The 17,992-nt window shown below is 47.7% G+C and overlaps 2 protein-coding genes and 2 long non-coding RNA genes across 7 annotated transcripts in view; 3 read left to right on the top strand and 1 right to left on the bottom strand.

Moving 5' to 3' along the window:
• The window catches only part of LOC125705105 (uncharacterized), an 80,334-nt gene that overhangs the window by 56,264 nt on the left and 6,078 nt on the right, over window positions 1-17,992 (top strand). For 2 of the 4 annotated variants that reach the window (XR_007381409.1, XM_048971463.1), the window contains one exon: window positions 11,765-11,849. The exons of the other annotated variants lie outside the window; for them this stretch is intronic. Coding sequence is in view for 1 of the 2 variants with exons in the window: in XM_048971463.1 (XP_048827420.1) it covers window positions 11,765-11,774 (10 nt within the window). In the remaining variant the exon portion in view is untranslated. Of the gene's footprint in view, window positions 1-11,764; window positions 11,850-17,992 lie in introns of those variants that run through there. 4 annotated transcript variants of the gene reach the window in all.
• On the top strand, window positions 3,141-5,486 carry LOC125705106 (uncharacterized). The gene is made up of 2 exons (XM_048971464.1): window positions 3,141-4,555; window positions 4,718-5,486. Exons 1-2 carry the CDS (start codon window positions 3,622-3,624, stop codon window positions 5,362-5,364), a joined length of 1,581 nt encoding a protein of 526 aa, XP_048827421.1. The 5' UTR covers window positions 3,141-3,621; the 3' UTR covers window positions 5,365-5,486.
• LOC125705121 (uncharacterized) overlaps window positions 16,079-17,992 on the bottom strand; it is a 41,784-nt gene continuing 39,870 nt past the window's right edge. Inside the window, exon 3 of the long non-coding RNA XR_007381436.1 lies at window positions 16,079-16,524. This is a non-coding gene — a long non-coding RNA (uncharacterized LOC125705121). The remainder of the gene's footprint in view (window positions 16,525-17,992) is intronic.
• LOC125705117 (uncharacterized) lies at window positions 16,539-17,449 on the top strand. Its single transcript, XR_007381432.1, has 3 exons — window positions 16,539-16,696; window positions 16,906-17,017; window positions 17,186-17,449. It is a non-coding gene; the product is annotated as an uncharacterized LOC125705117 (long non-coding RNA).

Raw genomic sequence — 17,992 nt, 5'->3', positions numbered from 1 at the left:
AATCACATCTTGAAAAACCCATTGAAGGGGGGCTAGGTTGCGTGCTAAACTTTGTCACACTGAGAAAGGGGAACAAACTGGAACACAGGCAGGAAGAGAAGGGGGGCTCCAGCCCTCCTCGTAGTGTAAGTAAATTCCGGAAAGCAGAAGGTACATTGACAGGGTCGTGGTGACATTAAGCTTACGCTCGACCTGCGGGGACATAACAAGGGAGGACGCTGCTAAATTGCAACATAACAAGATAAGATAAAAGGGAACGGGTGTGGGGACCCAGCAATGTCCAAACAATAGTTATATGTTATGTCAACTGGAAAGAGACCAACAAGAACAGTAGACACCCTAAACGGGGTATAAAAGTTAGACACAGACAACAGGGAGCTGAGCTTCCCTTGGTGTGTACTTTTGTGCATCTGAGAGTGGCTCCCGGATCGATCTGTACAACAAATAAAGAGAGCTGACTCACAACCATCCTTTGCCTCACGAATGCATCTTTTCCTCATCAACGGACTCGGTGGAGTCTAACTCCAACAATTTGGGGGCTCGTCCGGGATGAGGAGAAGGTTGTTTGGATTGGAACCAGAGACGAGGTCTTGGGGACGCAGACAGCCACGGGCGCCCAGCAATTAGGTGAGCAGAGCCTGTTTTATCGAATTCTGCATATTGCCGATTGCTAAATAAAGTGGCTGGAAGTGTCTCAGGATCTGTCGACCAATATTGTGGCGAGGGCCTGTTGTGCGTAGCTCTGACGGCCTGTGAACAGAGGGTACGGGACCCCGTAGTAGAACCTATTGGCGGAGGACTTGAGTCCACCGTCGTGTCCTTGGTTTGGCAACCCACCTACTGCTGACCAGCAGTAGGAAAGCTGGGATTGAGCGTCCCGGGAAATTCAGGACCCCCGAACAGCTAAATTGGTCGGAGGAGTAAGGTTCATCCTCCTTAAAACGGGTTGAAGTCCCGAGGTGAAAGTCCTCAAAGTATTGGGTTAAATTCCCGAGATTAGAGTACTCAAAGCATCGGGCTAAAAAGTGTACACAGCGCTATTTACTATTTACTATTTCGCGTGTGTAAGTGCGTGTTTACTATTCACTATTCCAGTTGTGTGTGTGAGTGGGTTTACCATTTACTATTTACTGTTTTGCGTGGTTCGGTGATTGTGTGTGAGTGTGGGTTTAGGTTTTGGTGGTGTTTGTTAGTGGGGCACTCAGAGACAACTAAGAGGTGTACTAAGTGTGGGTGGATAAATCCATCCCCTGAGGCACAGGGGTTGTTGGATCAGGAGAAGTGTAGGTCAGATAAGCTAAAACATGGATCACGAATTTGATAGAGAATTGGATGACGGGGGCTGGGGTCCACCAGTGCGCGGGCGGTGGAAGCCTCTGTGTGAACAGATACAGCTGTTAAAAATAGCAGTGGGAAAAACAGCTCAGGAAAAGGGCCGAGAGAGAGAGACGGCAGATGCGTGGAAGCGTATGGGGATTGCAGTGAAATGTGCAGGATACAAACCGGAGGATAGGCAATCATTAGGAGCACTTTTATGGCGTAAGGAAAAGGAGCATAGCGGCCTGAAAGACGAGGCAGGACGCGAGCTAGTGAAAGCGAGGGTGTTACAAAGGGGAAAGTGGAGAAAAGAGGGAGAGAAACAGGAGCAGGAGAGGCGAGCGTGGGCTCGCCTAGCCATTTTCTGGCAGTGTGTCGATCACCTGCATAGGGAAAGTGGAGATAACGATAACTGTGACCCAGCCCCAGATGGGCAGGGAGCTGGGAAAGGCGACAAACAACCCCCAGCGTACACCAGCCGAGGGGGATTTCCCACCGCTCCCCCTGCGCACATGTATCCAGTAATACATGTTACTGGTGGAACGGTTCAGGTTCAAACGAAGGGAGAAGGGAGCCTCCTAGGTGGGGATTGCTGTAGTGTGGAGGAAAAAGATTCAGATTGTGAAACCTCTAGGGAATCCGAGGGAGAGAGTAAGGGAACCCCTGGAAAAGGCATAACTAAACAAGCATTTCAGGAAAGGGTGATCAGAGAGCGAAAGGAGGAGGCAGCCCAGGGTAATCGAGGCAGCCTCACCCCTCTCTGCGAACGGAGCCGTGTCCAGAGAGGGGAAGTGGAGATTATCGGTGAATTGTCTGGGTATCGTGATGAGGAGGAGGATGAGGATGAGAAGGTGTTGATCGATTTGGAAGGTGAGCAAGACGAAGGGCTAGAGCCTGGGAAAAGGGAATCCTCAGGGAAAATGACCCTCAGGTCCCGCAGTCTAAAGCGGCGAACAAACCTGAAGCCTAAGCAGTTTCCCCTGTTAAGGGGAGCTTCAGGGGACCCTGAGAGATACAAGCCGTTCTCTTTAGGAGACGTGCAGGCACTAGCGGATAAGATGCCCCCCCCTGCAGATGGGGGAGGACATTGGATGGATAAATTAGACCAGCTGACGCAGGGAACAAAGTTGGCCTTGGGTGATTTCAGAGCAGTGGCTGCGAGGTGCCTAACTAAACACTCTCTGCAGGAAATAGAGGAAATGGCAGGGACACTCACTCGCGGTGACAGTGTGACTCTAACAGACGTAGTGCTGGGCTTGGGTGAAGCCATGCGGGAGATGTTCCCCGCCCCAAGTGGGGCTAGCGTGCCAAAATTTACTTGGGAACCTAAAATACCTCCCAGGGAATATCTGGACAAATGTAAGGAGGACTGGATTCGGAGAACGGGGTGTCACCCTGGGCAGGCGGGAGTTCAGCAGGAGTGGTTCAGGCGAGCGGTCCTGGAAGGTGTCCCTGAGCAGGTGAAAACAGCTGTTTTGGCGAATCCTGATCTCCCAGGTGCTGATTCCCCCGTGTGGGACAGACATGTGTTGCATCATCTCCAGAGAGCGAGGGATGAAGCCACAAAAGAGGAAGGCAGCTTGAAAGAGTTACAGACACAGCTGTTGAAGCTGCAGGTGGCAGAAGCAAGACAAAAAGCACAGACTTACAAAAAGAAGGGGCAGGGGAGACAGATGGTGGCAGGAGCACCACCTCCCCGGTTCGGCGCATGGGTCAGACAAAACCCCAATTACAGTAATCGAGGTTGGGGTCCCCAGCCATGGGGAAGAGGCCGTGGGGGTCGAGGCCGGGGAGCCGGGAACTGGGGGCGGGGCCGGGGTATGTCGCAAAGGTGGCCACCGCAGGGAACCTGTTACAGGTGTGGTAGGGCTGGCCACTGGGTCAGAGAGTGCCCAACAGGACGGGTCCCTCCCAGGGGACCCCCAGCAGAACAAGTGACCGCACCCACCCCACAGGCTGTTCCTGGAGGGGGACAGTACCCCACCCTCACTGGATCAGAGGACTGGGAGAGGGGGACTCCTCCACGGGGGGCCCGGGGACACGGGGGAGGCAGACCCCATGCTGTCCCTAATGGTCATGGACAAAGAACTGCCGTTCTTGGGGGACATAGGGGCCACATATTCGACATTGAATGTGATGCCTAACCAACGACATCTTCCACCACTACAGTGACCGTTGTGGGCTTCTCCAGGAAGGAACAGAGACTGCCAGTGACTAAGCCTGTGAGAGTGCGGTGGGGGGACAGACCTTTCTACACCCGTTTGTGGTCTCCGCTGCAGCGCCTGTGAACCTTCTGGGCGGGACATGCTGGTGAAGCTGGGAGCTTCAATTTTGTGCAATGCTGATGGTTTGGTTGTCACCCTCCCAGAAGGGATCCGCCTGCCATGTGGCGGAGCGACGGGTGGCATGGGGCAGTGGCTGATGCAACCTGTGTCACAGCACCCAGTGGCTGACATCTACTGGGGTCTCCTGCAGCCTAGCCCGGCAGGTATTCTGGCGGTGTACTCCACGTGGCGTCCCTGGATAGCCTTCCTGGAACCCTATGTTCCTCCGCCCGACCCCCCACATGTGACATTGTTTTATGACCGTAATTCCACAGAATGGTATGGGGACCTATTTTCTGAGCAACTGGAAGGCCACGAGTGGCAAGTTGCATCCCAAAACATTTATGTAGGTCCCGAGGGGGTGGCCTCAGCAGTCCACCTGTCTCCGGAGCAACTGCCCTGGTACAGGATGGGAGAGGAGACGGTGCCACACGTCTCTCTCGCCCTACATCCTAAGCATCAGGCCAAAGATTTAGGCCCTATGATGAAAAGAGCCATTTCAGCTACGGACTGGGGTCCCACCCAGATCCCTCAAATCTCGTACTCCCCCTCCTGCAGTTCCTACTGTATTCAAACTAAGGTGACAGACACAGCCCTGTTACAGCATGAACAATTGTCTAGGGACCATGGTAGGGAAAAGATGGATCATCCCAGTGCAGCAGCACTACTGGCTTCCCTGCCAGACTCCCTGTGGTCCACGGGCCCCACTGATGTGGGTTTGGTGGACTGCACGCCCGTCGACTTCCTACTGCACCCTACGGCAGGACCCCTTTGGGTCAGGCAATACCAACACAAACCAGCTGCAGAGGAAGGGATAGCGGAGACTGTTGCCGGTCTCTTACGGGCAGGAGTGTTAGAATGTTCCACTTCTCAGTGGAATACTCCGATCCTCCCAGTGGAGAAGGCAGGAACAGGCAAGTATGGAATGGCGCACGACCTGCGCACTATCAATGATCTGCTGCTGACTCCCACTGTTCCAGTTCCTAATCCCTACGTTGCTCTCACCAACCTTACTCCGTCCCAGACATGGTTCACGTGCATTGATCTGCCTAACGCTTTCTTTTCTTTACCACTAGCACCCCACTGCAGGGACGTATTCTCGTTCACGTACAGGGGATGCCAGTTCAGGTACACGCGTCTCCCACAGGGATTTGCTCTGTCTCCCGGGATTTTCAATCCGGTGTTGAAGCAGTCGTTGCAGGGCTGCCCTCTCCCTGATGGGATCATCCTCGTCCAGTACGTCGATGACTTGCTTATCGTGGCTCCAACTGCGGAGGCGGCACTCGAGGCGACTCGGTCAGTGCTCCTCTGGCTGGCAGAAAGAGGGTTCAAGGTCAGTAAGGACAAGATGCAGGTGGCCGGGACGGTGGTTTCCTTCCTGGGGAGGGTCCTATCTGGTAAGGGGACAGGGCTCTCTCCGGCCCATCGGTCAGCCATCCTGAGTCACCCTAAACCCATTACTGTGAAGGACATGTTGTCCTTTCTGAGACTGACCGGCTACAGCGGAACTTACATTGCAGATTACACAGGTCTGACGCAACCCCTGAGGGCTCTGGTGCGGCCACACGGCCTGCGGAGCCTCAGCGCCACTCTGACGTGGGATCAACCTGCAGAGGAGGCTTTCATCACTCTCAAGCAGAGATTAGCCCAAGCAGCTGATCTGGCACTACCTGATTATTCTCTTCCGTTCCATCTAGATGTTCTGAAACTGAAGACGTTGTGAACGCCATTCTGTTTCAGAAAAAGGGGGGTGAGAGAAAGGTACTAATGTATATTAGCACTAAATAAACTTGACACCACAGAACAATGACATCCATCATGCACCAGACATGTGGCAGGAGTGGCAAAAGCAGGAGTGGCAAAAGCCGTGCAGAAAACGGCACACATTGTGATGGGCCACGCCCTACACATCCTGACCACGCACAGTGTGGTGGCCTATGTGACCTCACAAACATTCACAATGACGTCTCTGAGACAGCAGAGACTCAGCAAAATTTTAGAAGCACCACATTTAACTTTTGTCCATGAGGGCATCAACATGGCTGATCGAATGGGGGAAGGAGAACCCCACGAATGTGAGGCCAGGGTGAGGAAAGAGGAAAAGGTCAGGGAGGACCTAGCAGCCGAAAAGATAGAAGGTACGGAGGAGTGGTTTACTGATGGATGTTGTTTTCGAACAGAGAGTGGAAGTTTGCAAGCAGGTTTTGCAGTGGTAGCGAGAGAGGGCCTGGGATTTAGGACACTGAAAGCAGAGAGATTGGAGGGGGCCCAATCGGCCCAGAGAGCGGAGATCAGAGCAGTTATCGAAGCGCTGAATTAGCAGAAGGTAAAAAAAAGTCACCCTCTATTCAGACTCAGCGTATGCCGTAGGGGTAGTGCATGTGGAACTCAGCCAGTGGCTGAGAGCTGGATTCTTAACTGCAGGAAACAAACCGATTAAGCACGAGGCAGATATGAGAGAGTTAGCGGAGGCATTGATGCTTCCGGAGAGAATAGCTGTGGTAAAATGCAAAGGACATGAGGGGCCAGGGACAGTGATAGCACAAGGAAATCAAGTAGCAGATGCGGAAGCAAAATTGGCAGCAGGGTATGTGGTAAGCAGACAGGTGGTTACGGTAGAAGAGGAACTGGAGGGACAGGGCAGGCTGACCTCAAGCAGGATCCGAGTCATGGAGGCCCAAGCCTCCCCAGAGGAGAAGAACATGTGGGCAGAAAAGGGGGGCATGGAAACAGAGGGCCTGTAATGCAACCAGGAGGGGAAGCCAGCCCTCCCTGTGGGACTCAGGCAACAGGTTAAGGAGGAGGCACACGGTGTGGGTCATGTGGGAACAGGACAGATGCTACACAACTTGAGAGCGTGGTGGCATCCGTTCCTGAAGGACATAGTCCAGGAGTTTGCGAGGAGCTGTGAGATCTGTGCGCTGCACAACCCGAGACCCACGGTAAAACCAGAAAAGGGTCAGTTTCCAGCATGTCGTAGGACTGGAGAGGAAATAGTCCTAGACTACACAGACATGATAATACCGGTGCGCGGGATGCGATATGTGCTGATGTGTGTGGATGCATTCTCTGGATAGCCAGAGGCATGGCCCACAAAGAGAGAAGATGGGGCCTCAGTGGTGAAGTTCCTAGTCAACCATTATATACCCAAGCATGGGTTCCCCGAGAGAGTGAGGTCAGACAATGGTTCACATTTCAAAAGCGAGGATCTGCAGAAGGCAGAAAGGGCGTTGGGACGTAGACATGCTTTTGGGAACAGTGGATCATCCCCAGTCCCAGGGGAAGGTGGAACGCATGAACCAGACGGTCAAACAAAAATCGGCAAAAATCTGTGCACAGACATCGAGTGCTACATTTACTGGTCACTTGTGGCTGTTGTTGTATTCCCTGCCTATGTGCTCTTGCAATTCGGCTGATCACATCCACTATAGAGAAGAAGGACAGGGACTCCCACACGTACATGCTAACGGTGTCCCTCCTTGCGACCGCAGAGGAAGGAGGGCCGGTGGAGGTACCATTGCCTGTTTAGAGTGTCCTCCTTGATAGGTGATCTCCTTGCGGAGATCAAAAGGGGGATACCGCAAATTTTCCACGAATCAATATAGCCAGGAGTAATTTTACACGAACCAATGTAATCAGAAGTGATCTCTTAGTAGAGATCAAAAGGGGGAATTGAAGGGGGGCTAGGTTGCGTGCTAAACTTTGTCACACTGAGAAAGGGGAACAAACTGGAACACAGGCAGGAAGAGAAGGGGGGCCAGCCCTCCTCGTAGTGTAAGTAAATTCCGGAAAGCAGAAGGTACATTGACAGGGTCGCGGTGACATTAAGCTTACGCTCGACCTGCGGGGACATAACAAGGGAGGGGGTCGCTGATGCTGCTAAATCGCAACATAACAAGATAAGATAAAAGGGAATGGGTGTGGGGACTAACGCCAGCAATGTCCAAACAATAGTTATATGTTACGTCAACTGGAAAGAGACCAACAAGAACAGTAGACGCCCTAAACGGGGTATAAAAGTTAGACACAGACAACAGGGAGCTGAGCTTCCCTTGGTGTGTACTTTTGTGCATCTGAGAGTGGCTCCCGGATCGATCTGTACAACAAATAAAGAGAGCTGACTCACAACCATCCTTTGCCTCACGAATGCATCTTTTCCTCATCAACGGACTCGGTGGAGTCTAACTCCAACACCATGTACCATTAAACTAATACGCAGCACTGCGTAGCACATCAGGGGTGTAATCACACTGAGAACTGAGAAACAACAACTATCTATAATTTTCTTGGATATCATTGAACAATTATATTATTATTATTATTATTTTAACAGTTTACTGTTTAAACACAAAAATAGTGCTAGCAGAGTCCACAGTGCTACTCCTCAATAAGTCTTCTGGGTTTGATTACATCTCGACCACTCGCAGTTCTGACAGGAAACTTTGCCAGATTTGTCGGACTGACATTCCTTCTCTGTGCTGTCTTGAAGATTCACTTCATGCCTCTCCTTTGAGTCATATTTAGCTTGTCTTTGTCTTTTGGTCCGTTGCATCATTCCTTTGACTGCAGTAGAAACTTTCTCTTTCTTCTGTAGTCCTTCTCATCAGGAGTCTGAACAACATAGGATCTTGGGTGCTTAGAAGGTTTTGTTACCTGAGCTATATTCCACACACCATCTTGCCACATTCTGATGTTGTCACCAACCTCTAGTTTTGAAAGCGCTCTGGATCCTTGGTCAAAGTACTCCTTCTGTTTTGTTAGTTTGTGTTCTAAGCACTTCTTCACGGCACTGTTTGCCATCTTAGGCTTTAGCGCTTGAATTAAACTTCTACCCATTAGCAGTTGGGCCGGTGATGCTCCATTTTCTTCAGTGGGGGTGCTTCTGTGTGTAGCAGGAGAAGGAAACGAGGTGTGTGCCTAATTAAGTTCTGGAGGGGAGTGGCCAATCGGAGAGGGCGCTCAGACTATAAGGGTTACCCTGGCACCAATGTTCTAGGCTCCTTGTCGGCGGTCACTTTAATTGTTGGATCTCCCGTTCATCCGCGGACATCTTACCTTGGTGTGTTCAGCCCGGTACGGTGAATATTACAAGTTGCAGTAGAACGGTTGACGTTGGGGCTAATACGGCTGGGTTTTGAGTCCTTACCTTTTATTATTACAGGGTCCCGTGTGTTGTGGCGTGGGGTTGACAGCTGCTTCATCTCACGTGGAACCACTGCTGCTCTGCCTAGCGGCGACTGTGCCCTGCTCTGCCTAGCGGCGACTGTGCCCTGCTCTGCCTAGCGGCGACTGTGCCCTGCTCTGCCTAGCGGCGACTCAGCTTTACTTTGCCTTATTGCTGCTGTCTAGTGACGTTTGCACCGTTTCGCGCTTTGCGCTTCCGGTTTGTCCATACTCTGTCTAGCCTATAGCAGGGTGAGTCGCAAGCGGGTCCATAGCTGGGGGCAGGGGGGTGTGCGTGCCCATATGAGTGCGAGCGGGGGTTGGAGAGTCTGACTGGTCCCCCGCTTCCTAAGGGTTTGTGTTTTGTTTTGATTGTATTATGTTTGTTTTGTTGATACATTTGTTCTGTTTTGAATGGGATTTTTATTGTGTATTAATGTAATGGTTTTGTATTTTATTTGTTTCTTTTAGACTGCAGTGTTTTCTTTGGGTTTTGCGTGATTTTGTTTGGTTTGCGGTTACATCTTGATTTTCCCTCCTCGCTTGTGCCCGCCCGACTCTGGCTGTTCTAGGTCCCGGCGCCCAGCCTTAGAACGGCAGGAAGTGGCTGCTGGTACGCGGCGGTGCTTCAAGCTTATGGTGCTCGGATCGACTGATTACTCTTTTTATGGTTTTATTGTGTAATAAAAGTGTGTGTTCGGAACAACATCTCTCCGCTGTTTATGGTGAACGGACCAGTGTGCCTTTGCCCGGGGGTAGGGCGATTTAACTTTCTCTGGGTGTAATACCTGGGGAGGCATAGTCGGACTAACGTGTGGCTATTGGTACCATTGTTTGGTACTATTTGGCAGTATTACTCTCACCACCACTCGCCACATGTGGTTCCACAGAGACAGGTAAGGATCTCTTCCATCAGCCTTGGCCTTTTTAGCATTAGCTTCACTGTCTGTACTCCTCTTTCTGCCATTCCATTAGACTGTGCATGGTGGGGACTTGAAGTTATGTGAATGAACTCCCACTTTTCCACAAAAGCTTGGAATTCATAAATTATTTTAAGAATGGCTTGTCTGTTAAATAATATTAATAAGTAGTTGGCTATGTCAGATAGCTTTTGTGAGATACCATCTTACACTTTGTCAATGAAAAATAAAAAGAGAAACCTTGTTCGGGCAAATTTGTTTGTAGGTGGGCTGGATCTGGCTATTTGCTGACCTATACAATAGGACATGCAGGATTAGAAGATGGATGGATGGACATACAAGTAGTTGTTTGGGGGCAGGTTGCATACAGAATGCTCATGTGATTCTTCCATGTTCAGGATGATTGGGGTAGAAGCTGTTCCTCAAAGCCATAAATCATCATATTTAAATAACAATGTGATGGACAGGCACCCCTCCAGGGTGTACCCCAGCCTTGTGATGGACAGACCTCCTCTAGTGTGTACCCCAGCCACATGATGGAGAGGCACCCCTCTAGCGTGTACCCCAGCCACGTGATGGACAGACATCCCTCTAGCGTGTACCCCAGCCACGTGATGGACAGACACCCCTCTAGCATGTACTCCAGCCACGTGATGGACAGGCACCCCTCCAGGGTGTACCCCAGCCACGTGATGGACAGACATCCCTCTAGCGTGTACCCCAGCCACGTGATGGACAGGCACCCCTCTAGCGTGTACCCCAGCCACGTGATGAACAGACACCCCACTAGCGTGTACTCCAGCCACGTGATGGACAGGCACCCCTCCATGGTGTACCCCAGCCACGTGATGGACAGACATCCCTCTAGCGTGTACCCCAGCCACGTGATGGACAGACATCCCTCTAGCGTGTACCCCAGCCACGTGATGGACAGACACCCCTCTAGCATGTACTCCAGCCACGTGATGGACAGGCACCCCTCCAGGGTGTACCCCAGCCACGTGATGGACAGACATCCCTCTAGCGTGTACCCCAGTCACGTGATGGACAGGCACCCCTCTAGCGTGTACCCCAGCCACGTGATGAACAGACACCCCTCTAGCGTGTACTCCAGCCACGTGATGGACAGGCACCCCTCCAGGGTGTACCCCAGCCACGTGATGGACAGACATCCCTCTAGCGTGTACCCCAGCCACGTGATGGACAGACACCCCTCTAGCGTGTACCCCAGCCACATGATGGACAGGCACCCGTCCAGGTAGAGGATAGAGGTTTTATAATCAGTTTTTCTTTGGTATATGGAGGAATCTGATCAGTCACTAAAAAAGCTGATTAGGATATGACTGTGGGTGTCTCAAACCGGAATGAAGTGCAGATTTATTAAGGCTCAGTTTGGTCCCAACACACACTACGGTAGAACTTGCAAAGTATAGCTTAGTTAGAGGGTTAGTTTCTCCTGACTCAGCCAAGTGGCTCCATGCCAGCCAGGAAACCTGAACTGCAGCCAATGTTAATAACTGTTGCACCATACAGGAAATGCTCATAATGCACGTGGCATCAGTTCAAATTCTACAAATTATGCCCCAGCATCGTGTCTGTGGTCTATTTTAGGTGCATGACAAATGGTAAATCCTTTCTTTCATCTTTCTTCCACCCCTCCACCTCCACCTCTACACACAACCCCTATAAAAGTTCATGGTATGGCTCTGCTGGTCACAATTTAGCTGAAGAAACGGCACTGATCATCAGAAAGGTCCAGTGGAATCATGAACTCCCATCAGATCTCTGCCTTCTTCCTCCTGATGACAGTGCTGCTGTCCTCCACTCTGGCTCAACGTAAGTCTGCAGCATCTCACAGCTTCTATCAGGACTTTGACAGTATCTTAGATTTAAATGATTCATTAAGATTATGGATCCAATTGTGAGATATGAATGCAGTTCTTACTAGTTCCTTGATGTGCATTTTTCATGTATGTAGAGTGGCTGTATATATTTTGTATGTAAACTATGTATATGTTTCTGTTCTTCATGTCTCTCCAGATGGCAATGAACCAGAGCAGTGCTGTTTTACATACTTTCCTGGAAGACTGAGGATGGACCTGATAGATAGATATGAGGAGACCAGAGCTGACTGCGCTAAACCTGGAACTATGTAAATATTTACTTTATTCATGTATTGTATTGAACTAATACTGCTTTGGAATTTAATGTTTGTTGCATACAAAATGTTTTTAACAGAACTTACTTGTAGTTCATGATCAGATGTATATGGAGAAGGATTCTAACAAGTGACAAGCAGACACATGTGATTTTATTTTTCATTTTCAGATTTTACACCAAAAAGGGCAAAGAAGTGTGTGTCGATCCCAGTGTTTCTTGGGTTCAGAGGACAAAGAAGAAGCTGGATCAGCGCTTATTTCAGTAATGCCTTCTTTCTGCTTAGCAAAATATGAAGATCGATTTTATTAAATCACATTTCAGCCTCTTTTTTATTCTCATGTAACTTTATTTCCTGCCATCTTCAAAATCAAAATTTTACTGCATTTTGTACTTCAGCGTTTTTGTACTTATAGTAAAAAAATTGTTTAATTTTCCTGTAACTTTATTTCCAGACATCTGCCAAATCTTATACACTTTAACTGCTTTTCATAGTTTAATGTCTGAGGTTTTATTTAGCCAGTGCTTAAATTAGATTTGCGCAAATGTATGCATGTTACTAAATAAAGACTGTTGAAGAGTTATTGTTACAATTTGCACAGGGAAGCAGACGAAGGAAGAAGGATACGGACAAAAGGGTTTTTATTTAAATTGTCATGACCTGCGTGTCCAGTCCTCGTGTGTGCCACGCCCCCTGATCATCCACGCGTGCTTCCCCGATTGTGCCCAGCTGTTTTCCATCAGTCTGATAAGTTCTGTGTATTTATTCCGCGTCTATGTTTGTTTTCCCCAGATCTGTCATTAATGTTGGTTGTCGCTGCTCTGTGGTTTCCCTGTCTGCCCGAAATAAACCCCGTTTTCCTGTACTCACGGCTCATTTCTCCTGCTTCACCGACGCGATCGCGACATAAATCATTTTATCAAGATTCTTCTGGCTTGTGATCATCTAAAAAAAGTCAATTAGAGAAACATACAACATGGAAGAATGAATAATGAAGCTCTATGCATTCTTAATGTATGAAAGCATAGAAAAACAGACATATACGTTTTGTCTGAGAACCCAACTGTGAAGTCAAATTAACAAATTAATTAATTAACTAACCCCAATTCAACCCCAATCAGAGCGCCCATGCTAACCTCGGTCACAGCTCCATACTAACCTCAGTACACTGTCCAAAGAGCCTACAATGGCCACGCAAACAATGAATAAGGACCTTAGATCAGTGGTAGATGGTTGCCTGGTCAATGAATCCTGCTTTTAGTTGCAGTATGAGTATGAACAGGTATGTGTCAAACATACCTCAGCAATGTTATAGGTTGGCGCCTCATCCTGGCTCATACTGGCTACTGTACGGAACCCTCCTTGCAATAGGCAGCTGACCAGTGACTGTCCTGTCCTGGCTGCCTCCCTGAACACTGCAGACCGGGTTGAATAACTGTACATCCATCTGCAATTTGTGACACAGGCGATTGTACAAGGATCTGCAGAGAGTCTGTGACTCCTTGTGTTAATACATTCATACTCACCATTTTATTGTTACATTTTACACATGGGCCACCCAGTATGTGGGATCTGACCTATTTGCAGTATCTGGGGCAGTATTTCTCAGGAGAAAGTGGCATAGCGACATAGCCTACAACAGGAGGGAATCAGCGCCAAGATCTTTCAGAGTTATTTGTATTTTTACTACATTACACACGGAAGCTGACATCTTATTGTTTGTTGTCGATTCCTTAATATTTCAGCTGGCAAACTTCAGGTGACACGACAGCACCATTAACCACCACAGTACTGGCTGCTAGGAAACCCGTCATGGGAGACTGCTACCGGAAATCCTAACCAAGAGAAACAACACACTAGATCAGTGGTTCTCATACTCGGTCCTCGGGCCCCACTGCCCTGCTTGTTTTCCTGCTATTCCTGCCTCACACACAAGTCCCAGCTGTCTTTCAGCTTCCGATTGACTGAACACCCCTGATCCAGGTAATCAGCAGTTTGTAGGGCAGGGGTTAGCTGGAAAACAAGCTGGAAAACAAGCAGGGCAGTGGGGCGCGAGCACCGAGTTTGAGAACCACTGCACTAGATCAAGCTTACACAAATGTCCTTACTGCATACAAAGCAACACCCATCTAGGCTTCGGAGATCACATATCATAACTGTGAGGGCCACTTTAATGCAGAGACTCGTCAAATTTAATCACCAGCTCCCCCACACTGGTTATCATGTAGGACTTCAAAAGTCTTATTATGAAAACTGATTCCCAAGAGCACAGTGGCCTCCACAATACTTAAATGGAAGAAGTTTTGAGCAACAAAAACATTTTCCTACAGTACCAGGTGTGCATGTATGAGTGAATGGTGTGAGAGTGAATGTGGTGTGAGTGAGTGTGGTGTGAGAGTGAATGTGGTGTGAGAGTGAATGTGGTGTGAGAGTGAATGTGGTGTGAGAGTGAATGCTGCATGAGTGAATGGTGTGTGAGTGTGCCATGTGATCGGTTGTCACACCCATCCTGGGATGTTCCCTGCCTTGTGCTTGTAGCCTCCGGGATAAGCTCCGGACCCCCCGCGACCCTGGATAGGATAAGCGGTTACAGAAAATGGATGGACGGATGCATGGATGGATGGAATTTTGGAACAACCAAGACACTTCCTTGAGCAGGCCTCCTGACCAAACTAAGAATTAAGAGAAGGGTTTAAACCCGATGGTCACTCTGGCTGAGCTCCAGGGAACCTATGTGGAGATGGAAGAAACTTCCAGAAGGACTGCCATCACTGCAACACTCCAGCAGTTAAGCCTTAGTAAAAGCCTCAGTAAAGGACACATGAAATCTGCAGTTTGCAAAAAGTCACCTAAAGAGCTCTGACTGTAAGAAACAAGATTCTCTGGTCTGATGAAACCAAGATTAAAATGTTTGGTCTCAGTTCTAAATATCTTGTTTGTAGATAATCAGATGCTTCTCATCACCCACGTTTTACCAGCCCAGTGGTGAAGCATGGTGGTGGCAGCATCATGCTGTGGGGTGTTTTTCAGTGGCAGGGACTGGGAAACTAGTCAGGGTCGCTCTCTCAGACATGCCTGCAAAATAGCTGAGAGAACATGGACAAAGGACAGAGTCAATGTTTCCTTTCAAATCCTACAGGATGCATGAACCACTTACCAGAATGCTGTAAAATCTGATAAAACATTTCTCGCAACTGGTAGCCAAGAATAGCCAGCGGCCTCAGGTTCTATTAATTGTCCTCGACTTCCTCATTAATTCACCTTACTTGGACCACATCGTGCCTTCACCCCTACTGTGTCAAAATGTTTGTGAATTTTTTATTGACAAGATTTCTGGCTTTCAATTATCATCTTTTGCTTCTACCATTGATCCTTCTGTTTCACCCTTGTGCTCAGCTGTCTTTCAGCAGTTCGAGCCGATTACATTCTCCACTTTGTCTCAGGTAGTTAACCAGCTACATCCTGCAAACTGCCTCCTTGACAGTATCCCTGCTCACTTTCTTAAACATGTTCTTAATATGGTTGGGTCAAGCATTTTAACTTTGGTGAATACATCTTTCAGCTAAGGGTGTGTTCCTGCTGCCTTTAAACATGCGATTGTGCAACCTCTTTTAAAAAAGAGATCTCTGGACCCTTCTGTTTTATGTAATTTTAGATTTTCTAAACTTCCCTTTTTGTCTATAGTTTTAGGGAAGGTTGTTTGTAATCAACTTCAGTCTTTCTTAGAAGATTTCAGCATCTATGAGAAGTTTCAGTCACGCTTTAAGTACGCCATAGTACTGAGACCGCCCTCTTAAGAGTTTTTAATGATCTTCTTTTAGCTGTTGACTCAGGTCAATCTGCTGTGTTGGTGCTTTTAGACTTATCCTCTGCCTTTGATACAGTCAACCATTCTATTCCTTTATCTCGACTGGAACTGTGTGTTGGTATCAAGGGCACTGCCAATACTGTACCTTATTTTATTTTTATCTTATTTTAGTGTATTCAGTTGTCTCTGTTGTTCCTTTTTTAGTGCTGGCTGAACCTGTGAAGTGCTTTGGTCAACCATGTTGTTGTGTGCTGTGGTGTATCGACAATGACTACTGATCACCAAATTCTATACCAAATTTACTGGTGACTGATGATACAGAGGCTCTCAAGAAGGTACAGCAGGAGTTTTAATATGCAATATGTCCTAATATTATACAATCTGTATTGATAGACAATACATTTATGGCACATATTCCTTTTCTAATGACCCCAGAGTGTATGTAAAATGCTGAGCACAATCTTTCGCATGCAAAAAAAATAATCTGACCAACAGCTTGCAGGTTTATACCAGGACTTACCAGGAGAGGGGGCCATTGCTTTTCTTACATATACCATATGTAGGCCTACATCCATTTATCTTCCAAAGCCTTAGTTAGAAGGGTAGTTACCACAGACTCAGCCTGGTGGCTCTGTGTGGTTTGTAAAACAGCCAATAACAAACATGCACTGCAGCTAATGTTAATATCTGCTGTATCGTATAGGACACGTTCAGGATGCATGTGATGTCAGTCCCAGCAAATTCACCCTGGTCTTGTCTGTGGTCAGACTATTTTAGGTGCATTAAGTGCTAAATGTTTTTTCTTTTATTTTTCTTCCACCCCACCCCTGCCACCTGCAGACACACAACCCCCCTATAAATGGACGTGGTTCGACTCTGCTGTCCTCAGTTTAGCTGCAGGAGCGACACTGATCTTCACAGACATCCAGTGGAATCATGAAGTCCCATCAGATCTCTGCCTTCTGCCTCCTGATGACAGTGCTGCTGTCCTCCTCTCTGGCTCAATGTAAGTCTGCAGTATCTCACAGCTTTTTTCAGGACTTTATCAGTATCTTAGATTGAAATGATTCATTAAGATTATGGACCCAATTGTGAGATATGAATGCAGTTCTGACTAGTTCCTTGATGTGCATTTTTCATGTATGTAGAGTGGCTGTATATATTTTGTATGTAAATTATGTACAGTATACGTTTTTGTTCTTCATGTCTGTCCAGATCGCTATGGACTAGGTCAGTGCTGTTTTACATACTTTACTGGAAGACTGAGGATGGACCAGATAACTGGATATGAAGAGACCAGAGCAGGCTGTGCTAAACCGGGAATTATGTAAATATTTACTCTTATGTATTGTTTTGACCTATTACTGCGTTGTGATTTAAGGTTTGTTGTGTGCAAAATGTTTATAATATGAATGACTTTTACTTCAGGGATCGATACATATGAAGAAAGATTGTAAGTAAGAAGAAGACCCATGTTTTTTTTTTTAATTTTCAGACTTTACACCAAAAAGGACAAAGAACTGTGTGTCGATCCCAGCAATCGCTGGGTTCAGAACGTGAAGCAGAAGCTGGATCAGCAGTAACGCCTCCTGTCTGCCTGGCAAAACACGAAGAATGAATTTTATTACATTTAAACTTCTGCTGTAATTCTCATATAACATTACTTTCTGTCATCATCAAAATCATTTTAACTTTTGCTGCATTTTATACTTCAATATGTTTAGCTTATATATTTTTAAAACAGCAGTGAATTGTCAGTTACACTTTGTATCCATGTAACTGATTAAAGATAATTGAAAGTTAATGGTGGCTGACTCAGGTTTTTCATTTAAATCATTTAAATTACAAAACAACATGCCTTTGGTTGGTGGGTGTACAGTATGAAAAGACAGTAACAGATAATATATTCTGAATGAATGATATAAATATATGCATTTTCAATGTATGTTCAATACCAGTCAAAATTCTGGACACACTTATTGTCACGTTCCGGGAGCGCGGGCAATGCGCACGAGCCGGCGATGCGGGCAGAAAGCAGGCGGGCAGGCAAAAGACGGGAAAACGGGGATTTATTTCGGCAACGGGGTGCAGGAAACATCTGACGCAGACTAACATCAATGACAGACCAGGAACCAGGGCAAGACATAGACTCAAATAGACAGGACTGATTGAAAATAATCAGACACAGCTGGGTACGATCAGGGAAGCACACGTGGATAATCAGGGGGCCGTGGCACACGAGGATCGTACGAGCCGGGCATGACACTTATCCATATAAAGGTTAATTTATACTATTCTATAC

Source organism: Brienomyrus brachyistius, chromosome 12, assembly GCF_023856365.1.
Source record: "Brienomyrus brachyistius isolate T26 chromosome 12, BBRACH_0.4, whole genome shotgun sequence".
NCBI classification, from domain to species: Eukaryota; Metazoa; Chordata; class Actinopteri; order Osteoglossiformes; family Mormyridae; genus Brienomyrus; species Brienomyrus brachyistius.
This window is presented reverse-complemented; position numbering and strand designations above follow the sequence as displayed.

Coding starts and splice junctions, on each gene's coding strand:
- LOC125705106 (XM_048971464.1), top strand. CDS start 3,622: ATGCTGGTGAAGCTGGGAGCTTCAATTTTGTGCAATGCTGATGGTTTG. Junction 4,556..4,717: donor AGTGGAGAAGGCAGGAACAG/GCAAGTATGGAA, acceptor CTTTACCACTAG/CACCCCACTGCAGGGACGTA.